The sequence below is a fragment of the Eumetopias jubatus genome, unplaced genomic scaffold, assembly GCF_037043125.1.
Source record: "Eumetopias jubatus isolate StellerSeaLion01/CBP00866 unplaced genomic scaffold, mEumJub1_p1.0 scaffold_3, whole genome shotgun sequence".
Lineage (NCBI taxonomy): Eukaryota > Metazoa > Chordata > Mammalia > Carnivora > Otariidae > Eumetopias > Eumetopias jubatus.
The window spans coordinates 55,573,558-55,586,191 of record NW_028274809.1 but is presented as its reverse complement, the minus strand read 5'-3'; the positions used below and the strand labels follow the sequence as shown (position 1 = coordinate 55,586,191).

The 12,634-nt window shown below is 33.1% G+C and overlaps 1 protein-coding gene across 1 annotated transcript in view; it reads left to right on the top strand.

Moving 5' to 3' along the window:
- The window catches only part of AGPS (alkylglycerone phosphate synthase), a 147,651-nt gene that overhangs the window by 72,564 nt on the left and 62,453 nt on the right, over nt 1-12,634 (top strand). Inside the window, exons 9-10 of the mRNA XM_028123497.2 lie at nt 1,137-1,262; nt 3,743-3,851. Of these exons, the coding sequence (XP_027979298.2) occupies nt 1,137-1,262; nt 3,743-3,851 (235 nt within the window). The remainder of the gene's footprint in view (nt 1-1,136; nt 1,263-3,742; nt 3,852-12,634) is intronic.

Here is a 12,634-nt window from a genome sequence, read left to right as displayed (position 1 = left end):
TAACAATCCGATAATCATTTTAAATTGTTCATTCATATATTTAAGCTACTTTGTGAGTAGTTAATAACTTCTTAAAATTAAATAAACACCTTCAATATTTAGTGAAAATAATTTATTAATAATTGATGTCTTTTTAAATGTTGTCTTCCTAGCAGAAATATTAGAAAAGATAAATAATTTGCAATGCTTATGTGCAAAAGCTAACAAATTATGTTTAACCTATTAGGTTCTTTCAGTTTGGATCACAACTTTTATACCATACTTACAGATACAAACATAGTTGACACATTCTGCATCTCTGCATGGCTTACTTGAAAAATAGAAGCAGTTGCTTAACTGGATGACTATCAAAATGGTCAATACAGATTGATGGGCTTGAGTGCAGTAGACAGTGAGTGTGCAGATGGTGGTGCCTGTACCATTTGACATGAGATGGCTGAGTCTTTAAAATGATTTCAGTGGAATGGCTTTGGTGGTGTTGCAGTAAAGGGCATCCATTCAACTTCAGGTGCTGTGCAGATGGCAAAGCCAAGCTAATATAGAAAAATGAGAAACAAGTGACTATTTAATGTACAGGAATGCATGATCTGCATCACAAATAAATGATGGTATTACATTCAGGAAACCTAGCCAGATGGCTGTACATTAAAACACATGACTCCTTGAGAGAATTAAGTACAGGCAATTTGCTTAGATTTTCTGCAGGCCTGCTGCATATTATATTAGGGTAGGGAGAACAAGAGATTAAGTGCTTTATTTATTGAAAGTGTTTAGGTGAAGTTGGCAGTTATTTAAGGATAATCTGATCTCCATAAGTATTTAAATTGTCTCTTTGTGATAAAAAAAAAGTAGGGATGGTAGTTGATTTTATTTTCAAAGGATGTAAGGAGTAAGATTGGCTAGCGAACCTGTCTTTTGGTCCATGTTTTTTAGTTTTGTAAAGTTTTCCACTGGGCAAAAGCTTAAAAATTTTTTTGAATGAGCATGATATAAGTATTTCTTTTTCTATATAGGTTTTAATGAGTCCAAATACCAGTGACATATGGAAATTTTAAAGTGTGAAGAGTTAATGTGTTGAATGCTATGTGAAATGGTCTCATTTTCACTAGTAAAATACTACATTTTTTGTTTTTCAGCTTAAAGAAAGTGGTTATTGTACAGGTCATGAACCAGATTCCCTGGAATTCAGCACTGTGGGAGGATGGGTATCTACTCGGGCATCGGGCATGAAGAAGAATATCTATGGCAATATTGAGGACCTGGTAAATTTTTTTCTGGTTACTATGTCATAATTGATTAGTCTATTACTGTGAAGTGATTAAAGCCTTTTTTGGAGTTGGATGGTAAGGTCTCCCCAAAAGTATACCCCTTTTGATTATAGTAAAGTTGACTATGTATAGTAGAAGCAGTTTAAATACAACTGTGGTCATTATTTATAGTTGCTCCTTTTCAAGTGACTGATATTTAAGGTTTATAGAAGCTTCATAGTATCTTACTTATATATAAACATTATGTTATAAGCTTCATGGAGCCTCAGTCTTCAACTCTCCCAAGATTTTAGTCCATTTATTTAAGTGATCTCATCATTGCCACTTTTTTGCCTTAGGAGAGTTTATACTTATTTTCCTTAAAAAATTTTTTTTCTATATAGAATTAAAGAGCCTGATTGAAAATGTTATAGTAGGTGGCAGTACAACCTGTAATGGTTTATGTGCACACCATTTTAGCTGATCTGTTGCCAGTGTTCTGGGAGCTAGTGTGGTAATAGTGTAACTGTGGGCATTCTGGCTAGGGATTAGATATCATTTGTTCCATGTGTAGCTTTTCCAGTGATTAGTTGTGTGACCTTGTGCAAATTGGTTCACCTTTCTAAACTTGTTTCCTCTTCTGTAAAGTAAAATAATGATACTCACTGCATGGAATTATTATAAGTATATATTATAAACACTTAAAATGTTTACATTATCCTGTTTTTTTTTTAATTGAGGATATTTTAGAAATCACATTTTTCTTTTTACAAATAAATTCAATTTCAGAGGAGAGAATTTAATCCTTTTAGTATTGGATTATTAAAAACTTTATCATAGTTAAGCAAACGTGATAGACTGCTACATTTAGGACTGCTAAAGCATGTAATTTATTTTATTCCTTTTTTGGAGAGCCTTAAGGACCACAGATTATAAGCATATATCCTAATGTGCTTACTTGCATGTGTATATCTAGCTTTTAATATAAAAAAGGATCATGCTGTGTTTAATCTCCTTAAACTATACTGTCCATATATTAACTTGTAAATGAACAAAGACAAATGTAAATGTACACTATCATTTTTAGAGTGCATATAATTCTCTTTTATTGATAATTCATGGTTTATTAAAGTAATTCCCTATTAGTGAATATTTAAATTATCCTTGATTTCAAAATTGTGGGAAACAAAGGGGAAAATGTCTTCTTTAGTAATTTCTTCAGCATACATCTTTAATCACTTTCTTTGGGCAAGTTCCTAGAGAGCTTGAATGGTTGAATCAAGATGTTTATATATGTTTTTTAAGTCTTTGAATCTTTATTGCCAAAATGCTTCATAGAAATTTGTACCATTTGGCATTCCCACTAGCACTATGAGAATCTTTATTTTATTGGACCTTGTATTTATAATTTTGTCTTTTTAATTTTTTTATTTTCTTTAATTGCTAGTGAATGTATACTTTTTAAAATGTCCTCATTGGTGATTTTTAGTTTTTGTTTTGTGAATTGTTTATTAATGTCCTCTGCTCATTTCCTTAAATAATAAATAGACTGTTTTTGTTTATCTGTCAAAAAGCTATTGTAAAAATGTGTTGGATTTTCACCTAACCATTTCCTGATTTGGATTTCAGGAACTATTTTTGCGTGACCCTCGACTTCCAATATACTTACTTTCTCACTGGTGTGAGACTTGTATCACATGCATGTCTCTTTTCTTCTCTTTAATTCAATCACTACATCTCCCTCTTCATCCCATTTTTCACCTGATTATAATTAATACTTCATTCTTTTCTACTAAGTGGGCAAAGTAGATAAATTGAGGGTGGGAATAAGGCAAGAATAAGTGTTTTCTTAGAATTCTAAGCATTTGAAGCAGCTTGATGTGAATAATAGTGATTCATCAGTACTGTTAAATAAGTGAAAGAATGAACCTATTAAAATATCATTGATTATTTCTTTCGTCCTTTAGTTCTTTGCAACATGGATAATCCTAGACTAAATTTGGTTTAAAGAAAAGTGCTTGGGTGCCTGGGTGGCTCAGTCGGTTAAGCGACTGCCTTCGGCTCAGGTCATGATCCTGGAGTCCCGAGATCGAGTCCTGCATCGGGCTCCCTGCTCGGCGAGGGGCCTGCTTCTCCCTCTAACCCTCCCCCCTCTCATGTACTCTCTCTCTCTCTCATTCTCACTCTCTCAAAATAAATAAATCTTAAAAAAGAAAAGAAAAGTGCTTTTCATTTTTTTAAGATGATGAATGAATATACCCAAATCAATAACAACCTTAGAATGATTTTTTTCTTCTTTTAAAGTTATTTAAAATTTATTTTTAGTCTAAGAATTATTAAAAGATACTAGAATTCTGAAGGGTATCACCATTTATCACTTAATCCAATATCTTTAAAAGTAGAGTTTTTAATAAATATAGATGGATGTGTGTACACACACGCACAACATTCCCTAACAAATATGTAGAATTTACATCGTGCATTGTATTAAACAGGTGGTTCATATAAAAATGGTAACACCTAGAGGTATAATAGAAAAAAGCTGTCAAGGACCTCGTATGTCAACAGGCCCTGATATCCATCACTTCATCATGGGATCTGAAGGTAAATATAACAAAATTTATTACAAAGAAATACAGGTTAGTGACTCAGTTTTCTGAAAATCTGTGATATTGTGATATAAGATCTTTGAAAGAAAGACTTGTTTTATATATTTAAAGAATGGTGATTTTTTTTAAGTTTTATTATTTTAGTACTTCATAAAGTTTTTATTATGAGAACATCTTATTAAACATCCCTTTTACGTTTTGGTTTTTATAGTTTTAGAGATAAGTTAGCCTTTTGGTATTTTATTTTTGTTTTAGAGTTTTTAATCAATGATTTTAGGAAGAGTAGTTGTTAAGATTTAAAATGGTTTGCTTTAAAATTTTATAGTATTCTCTAATCTCGTCTGACTTCTCAGGGGGAAAGGGCTGAGAAAGTATTGTCTTAGTGTCTTGTCTTTCTATAATTGTACCTTTTGTTACTTGCTATTTGATTCTTTGAAGAAGTGGAATTTAAAATCCTGTTGATTTACGTATCTTTTAAATTTTTTTTTTTTTTTTTTTACTATTTACTATTCTTTGCTTGGTTACTTAATGCTGGGATGGATTAGAATATAATTCTTTATCTCATACAAAACATTTAATTGCTGTACTGATGAGGAAAAAACTGACCTTCTGTTTTTGCAAACTAACTTTTATGTGGTGAATTTTATGGATAAGATGAACATAGTAGTGTTTGTCAATTCTTAGAATGGTAGAGAGAGTTATCCCTTAAATCCAGAGAAATAAGATAAAATAAGTGTCTCTAAATTGGTGGAGGAACTCATTACTAGTTTAGAAGATGGTACAAGCTACCGTCTTCTAGGTACCTTGAAGATGGTACCTAGAAAATTTTCAAAACATTTAGCTGAGCAATTACAATAAACTAGGATGATAGGACATAAATTCTATCTTTTGATGGTAACGTCAGGGAGGGAAAAAATAACAAACTATGTCTCAGTGACAGGCTAGAGGTCAACTAGTGATTTGATGACCAATGATATAGCTTAGGTATTTTTTCATGATAATCAATGATAAACCTTTGTCAAGATGTCTTACCAGTTTACCCTCTTACTCCTTTTCTGATCAGTATACTCTTCTATGGAAAGATAGAACTACATTTTTAATGAGAAAAAAATGTTAAATTCTCTTAAAATAATATTGTTCTTTGGTAAATATTCTGCAACTTCTTATACTAACACATCATCCAAAAGTTAACTAAAATATATAACCTTTTGCCACCAGGTGTCAAATTGAGTAACAAATAGGTATTAAAACTGATAGTCATTAATTATACTATTACTATTGGTGCATACATAGTTGGAGTCAACTGTAAATATAAATGATCTTTTTAAGTAACCGTATCAGACATTTCTTTTCTCCCATTGCTTAGTATTTTAAAATTTTTGGTGCCAGGTACTGTGCTGGCACAATGAAGGACACAGGTAACAATTGACCCTTATAATACAGTACAATAAATTATATGATAGAAGTAAATGCAGGAGAAATATAGACAAAGTTCACATTGATGGGTGCTTAAGAAGGCCTCTTCAGAGGGGTCATGCCTAAAGTGGTCCTTGAAGGTTGATAAGGAGTCGAGGGAATAAGGTGGGGAGGGAGTTGCCCTGCAGAGAGAACTGCAGGTGGGCAGACTTAGAAGTGAGAAGAGCCACGTCTGCCTGGTGTAGCGGCCAGGTTTCCAGTGTAACTGGAACATAAAATTTAACTGTAGGGTGGAGTAGGCAGCAGGTCTAGGAATAGAGTGGTAAGGGTTACAGGGTAACTGGAGAGATAATTTGGTCTTTTACGCCTTTTAAAATAGTTTCAACTGTATCTAAATGACTAGACTACCTCCCTCAATAGTAAATTATTCTCTGAATTTAAGGAAGGTAAACTCATAATAATAAAGTAAGCAAAGAAATACGATTTGTTAAATGTATATACTAGGGCAAATTACTGTATTTAAATGAGCTCTTACTATAAATATACATGTAAAATGCCATAGTGATTTAGGAGCATGAATGATGAAATCTTTCAGATCTGGATTTCAATCCTGGTTCCACCACTTAAATTTCTGTGACTTTGTGTAGATTAGGTAATTCTCTATGCCAGTGTCCTCAGCTATAAAATGGGGATAATAAAAAAAAAATCCATCTTCATAAGCTTTTGTGAGGATTAAATGAGATTATGATAAGCAGTCTGTAAGCATTTAGTTAAGTATTCAACAAATGTTAAATTTATTACTGTTGTTGTTGCTGTTTATTATTTTGACATCAGTGATCTTTACAAGTGTATTTATAGTCCTTAAGCTCCATCTCTGTATGTGGATATAGAGTCATCTTAATGTAGGCCAGGAGACAGCATGATTGAGAAAGTTAATTTATGTGAAATCATATTCTTTTTTATTTTATTTTTTACCTTTGAATTTTATTTTTTTATTAAACTTTTTATTTAAATTCTAGTTAGCATACATTATAATATTAGTTTCAGGAGTACAATATAGTGATTCAACACTTCTGTATATGACCTGGTACTCATCACAACAAGTTCGTATTCTTTTATAATATGTATTTTTATCTGCTATCTTGAGCCTTCAGTTTTTATATTTTTTTAATTGTTGTTGCTGCTGTTCTTTTTCTTTCCTGAATAATATTTTTCTAAATAATAACCTCCTGTCTTCAGTGTGAATCATAAACTTTTCCTCAAGTTTTAAAAATACTTTTTTGCTATAGTTAAATCATCTGATGATAACCTTGAAAGGATTATCATTAAAAAAATGTATTTTCCTGATCCTACTAAGTTTTACATGTGACTAACCATGTTAAATTTAATGTTTTTGTCTTGTTTTGAGTTTTTCATAATGATTTTTTTTCAATTAGCAGCTTCCTTCCATTTTAGGTGCTATAACATCAATATAATGAAAATTATAATAAATAGTTAAAACCTCTGAAATGCTTTGCATTCTTTTCTTATGTATGGAATTTACTAGTAACTCAAAAGAATTTGCTATTTTATTTGAAAAATGGTTAAAAGCTACATTTTTATTTTTTTTAACCCATGATCCACCCTTGTTTTTGCCTTTGCTCTATGTTGAAATAAGTGAAATGCTTATTATCAGTCCTTTGTGTAATTTTACCTTTTGTATGACCTTGACACTTGCAGGACAGCTTGAGTAGTTATAATATCCATGGGTTGCCCTTTGCTTCCTTGTTTCTTGAAACTACTGCCCCAGTGTTGCCCGGTTTTATATGTTGTTTTAAAGAAATCTAATGCTAGTTCTTTTGCCTTTATAGCTTGTTTCCCTTTTTTACCTGGGTGTCCTGAGGATTTTTTTCTTTATTATTGAAGTCTACGACTTTTATAACTCAGAGTTGACTGTCCTAGGTTGTTTTGCGGGGCGCCCAGTGGACCCTTTCTATGTTTATATTTACGTCTTTTATTCTTTCTGGAAAGTTTTTTTTTTTGTATCTAGTGTTAAATATTAGGGGTTTCCCCCCATTGTTTTGATTTTTCTTCTTCAGGGACACCAGTTATACTATGTCGGACTATGTTTGCTTGTTTGGCATTTCAACCACTATTTCTCTGACCCTCTTATTCCCCAACTTTTTTCTTTATTTCATTTTCATTCTCTTGGTTATTTTCCTGCTTTTCTTCAGTGCCCTTTATTGAGTCTTCATTTGAATCTATTCTCTGTTCTCCTTGGATACCTTATAACTTAGCCTTCAGTTTTTATATTTTTTTTTATTGTTGTTGCTGCTGTTCTTTTCCTTTCCTGAAATTAGTCATCTCTTATTTCATTTCTTCTTGTTTTTTGTCCACTTTTAATGTTTGTATTTCTGACTCAGGTATTTTTTTTAATATTCCCAAATGCTTGCTTGACAGTATTTAATTCAGTTTGAGATGTTTATTACTGTTTTTTTTTTTTTTCCAGCATATTGGTTGGTTTAGGGGAGAGACTTCATCAGCAGAAAAGCTTTTATTTATATTTTGTCTTTTTCCAGTAGTTTTTGTGGATTTGGTCTGCTTTTTTCTATTGCTATTTATTACTTAGAAAGTGTTTTGTAGTTTGGGAATGTCCTTTTCTGTCACTCCTACCCTCTCTTGTGCTACTTGTTTTGTGGATGGTGGTATTTTTGGTGGGAGAAGGCTTGGCATGTCTTCTTTCTCTCTTATTTCTATAGGATCTTTAATTTCCCTCTCTTACTTCATTCTTTCCCATCATTACTTTGTCTCCAAGGAGTGCCACACTTCTCTGAATATGATGCTCCCCTGAAAATACTCCCCTTGCTTCACCAAGGCTGCCATTTCTAGTTCTTCCCATTTTCAAACCCCTCCCCATAGCCAGGGCTATGGATTTCCCTGTACAGGATTTTGGTATTATTGTTGTGCTTTTGCTGTCTGTGGTTGATTTTATCTTTGCTTCCTCCAGGTCCTCTGATACTCTCTGTTTTTCCATATAAAATCTTTTGAGCCTCCCCTTACTTCCTACCCTTACAAGCTAGCAGTAGGTCTTTTGGCATTTGTTTTCTCTCTGTTTAACAGGTAATGTCAAGTTCAGAGTGTTTTTTTGTTTCCTAGTAATATTGAAAGTTTTGTTTCATTATTATATGTGGTTTTCTGTTTCTTGTTGATTTTTATGTCTTGCGGGGAAAATGCAGAGGGGGGAAGATTCAGAGTCAAATGACTGCCATTCTTCTTAGTCCCAAAGTCACCTGAAAGTATATTGTCAAATTACAAAAGAGTTTATTTACTTTAAGCAAATACTTGCATTTTATATCAAATAGCACTTGAAGCTTTTAGTTTTCTTGAGAACAAATATTATATTTGAAAATTATAAAATAGAAAATTCTTAAATTTATTATAATGTAGTTTTGATAAAACAGAAAAGCGAATGATGTATAAGCCTCTGTGATGTCATATTGCCATGGAGTTATTTATAAGCAATTATATAAAGTAGATATAAAATATAAAAGTGTATAAAGTGGTACAGTATACATATAATCAAGTGATAAGTAATCCAAGTCTTTTCTGTCACTCCACTGACATAATATTCCCAGAGCAAAAGAATCAATACATATAATAACACAACAGAAACGAGCCTTTTGATTAAGTGACTTTAGATATATCCATTTGTGATGGGCTAAGTTGAATGTAAGTCTGGATGGAAGCTGCTCTCTGAGACCTGGATGATTTTGCTTTCACAGTAGGACCGCCTGTAGACTCATAGCTGGATAGTTGCAGAGACTTGCCTTGGGCATTTCATTAGCCTTGCAATAATGCAAAGTCTCATTTTACTAATTTTTATTTTATTATTTTTTTTTTTACCTCACTTTCAATGTTATGGTGGGTTTACTACTTTAGGGTGCTTACTCTACAGAGGAAGCAATACAGGTAGGTAGAAGTTTAAGTCATGGTCACTTTTTGCTGGTACCTTGGAATTTTGATGTAGAATTAGAATGCTGATGTAAAGGGATATATGTTTTAAAATCAACTTTTTGAATAAGTAAATACGTATACAAAATTAAAATATGGACAAATGTACAAAATTCAAAAGGTACTAAAGGATGTGTAAGGGAAAATCTGCCCTTCTGTCCCTTTTTCTGAGCATTTCCTTTGTTCAGAGTAAATACTTAACTGCTATATTTAAGTATATATGTATGCAGTCTTTCTGCTTTACACTTCCTTTTCTAAAGCTTACTTCATATCATTACATTTAGAGCCACTTCATTCTTTTTGACAGCTACTGAATGTACGCTAACCAGACCCTCAATGATTGGCATTTAAATGGTTTCCAGCTTTTTCCTGGATTATATTTAAGTTGTATTAGATGATATTACATGCTATAATTCAAAGAAGTATTTTCAGATGGCTCCATTTCTCAGATATTAAGGAAGGATTTCACAAAAACGTGGGAACTTGGAGTTTAGTTTTAAGTAGAAAAGTGTTCCTGTCTGCAATCATGGCTTATACTGACCTTTTCCTTAATGGATTTCAATCTGGTGACTTTGAGTTTCAGCAAGTATTTATTAAAGTGTTCTATAATCTGTGGTTAGATTACATAGAGAAGATGATTCCTGTGTTTCAGAGTATATGCCTGTCAAATTTCAATTCATTTGTAGAAATGACTTTTAACATGAGGTGTTAATTCCAAGGCTACCAGGAGCTTCTAAAAATGTTGAAAAGAGTTGAAAGAATTACAAATAAGCTTAGTGATGGTGTCAGTATGTGGTAGGGAAATAAAAATTAAATTGATATGACTTGGTAGGAACAAACAAGTGTGATAGATAATTCTGTATTGGTGGATGAGGAGACACCATAGTACTAGTTTACCTGTCACCCTTTTACCTCTTCTCTGGCAAAGGTTTAGAAGTTCTTTTAGACTCCTTTTATAGTCTAAGATGTTTATTTCTAAAAAATTTTCCTATTTGTAAAATGTATAACTGTTAGCTCCTTATTTAAGAAAATAACTCTGAAGTTTCATTTGTAATTCATTTAGAGAATTAATTAACTTATGGTTATTTTTAATAGATTTATTGAAATAAAATTCACATACCATAAAATTCACCCATTTTGTGTATCTCTTAGAAGGGATGGTTCCTGAGGTTAGTGTTCGGGATTCTTCTCTGACCATAGTTGGGGTCCTCCACACTGTATACAAGCAAACTAGCTGGCATACAATGTTGCCTTTATCTCCAATAAACTTACCTATGTCCTCCCAGTTACCTTTTACATCCTCCACTGTTTTCAGAGTGTTCTTAGGCTTGAACTTCTCCATACTCTGTTTGTTGCAAACAAAGTAATTTTCTTTGGAAAGAGATTAGGAGCTGTTTTTTGCCTTGTGTTCCCTTTCCCTCTCCCTCCTCAGCCCCTTGAGAACAAGTCTCTGAGTCTCTGAGTCTCTGAGCCTGGCTCTGGAGGGGAGGAAGGGGAGCAATGGCATGCTTTTCTCTGAGGACATCCCTACTTTAGTAGCTCCGTGCTAGGGAAAAGAGGGAAGGAAAACAGATCTTCTTGGTTTGCGTCTCCTGGCGAGATGCCATCTCATTACAAGTCAGGCTAAGGGCAGTTGGGTCACCAGTATTAGTGTGTTATTTCAAGTAGAGCCTCTGTCCCACCAGCTAAGGCTGGGTACAAGAAATGAACTGACCTCCTCCCCATTCCCCCCTCTTGGTGGTTCTTGCCCGGAATGTAGCCTTAGGAAAAGGTAGCTGAGGGCAGGGTTATGTGGAATAGGACCAGAGGTTTTTCTGAAATTAAAAAAGTCTTCATGTATGTATTCCAGAAAAAGGAAAACATACATCCACGCAAAAATATGTATGTAAATTTATATGTATATTCATGATAGCATTATTCATATGAAGTAGCCAAAAGGTGGAAACCTATGGAACTTTCAGCTCTAGGGAGGGGAGGGGGACTAGACATTGAATTAGTGGTTTAATCAATCATGCCTATGTAATGAAGTTTCCATAAAAATCACTAACATGTGATTCCAGGGAGCTTCCACGGTGGTGAACACATGGAGGTGCTGGCTGGGAGGGCATGGAAACTCTGAGCCCCTTCCCCCATACTTTGTCCTATGCATCTCTTTTTTTTTTTTCATCTTGGCTTTGCCTGAGTAGTATCATGTTTTATATTAAACTGGTAATCTAGTTTAAAAAAATGTGGTAACCCAAATGTCCATCAGCTAATGAATGGTTGAACAAAATTAGTTATACATACAATGGAATAATTGTCCACAATTAAAAAGGAATGAAGTACTAATATGTGCTATAACAGGGATAACCCTTGAAAACATAGAAGCCAGTCACAAAGGACCACATATTGTAAAATTCCATTTACATGAAATGTCCAGAATAGGCAAATTTATAGAGATAATTACTAGATTAGTGGTTGTCTAGGGCTGAAGTGTATGTGTAGGGAAACAGGGAATGGCTGTTTCACGGGTACAGGGTTTCTTTTTGTGGGTGATAAAAATGTTCTAGACTTAGATTTTTTTTTTAAGATTTTATTTATTTGAGAGAGAGAGAGAGAGAGTGGGGGAGTGGGGGAGGAGCAGAGGGAGACGGAGAAGCAGACTCCACACCGGGCATAGAGCCCAGTGTGGGGTTTGATGCCATGACCCCAAGATCATGACCTGAGCCGAAATCAAGAGTCAGTCACTTAACTGAATGAGCCACCCAGGTGCCCCCTAAACTTAGATTTTAATGATAGTTGCATATATTTGTGAATATACTGAAAATATATTGAGTTCTACACTTTAAATGGGTGAATTTTATGGTTTGTGAATTATATCTCAATAAAGATACTAAAATAAAAGATAAAGCTTTAGTCATTTTTGTGATCCTTTAAAATTTACAAGATATATTTACTTTTTATTTAAATACTAATCAGGCCAGACTTGCAGAGTTTTTGTGATTTTACAAATTATAATATGGTCATATTTGATATCTCAGTAGGCAATCATTTGTGTAGGTGATGAACGTACTGTGATCTAATGTAATTTACTTTTTAATGGACTCTTAGTTTTTAATCTTGTATTCTGTATTGACATTTTGGGTGTATTATAAATTTACTGGAAACTTTGGTTTTTGTGGTACTTTTTATTTATTCCTAGTGTTATCATTAAGTTCTCCAATTCAGAGATTTCCCTCTTTATTCTTTTTTTTCATGATTCTCAGAAAATTTACTAATAGTATTAATAATTTCTACCATTTGTACATCAGAAACCACTAATTCAAAAAGCTTGGCTTCTTGAATATAATCATTATAACCATGTCTCTTCAGATATTTTAGCATAGTTATTTA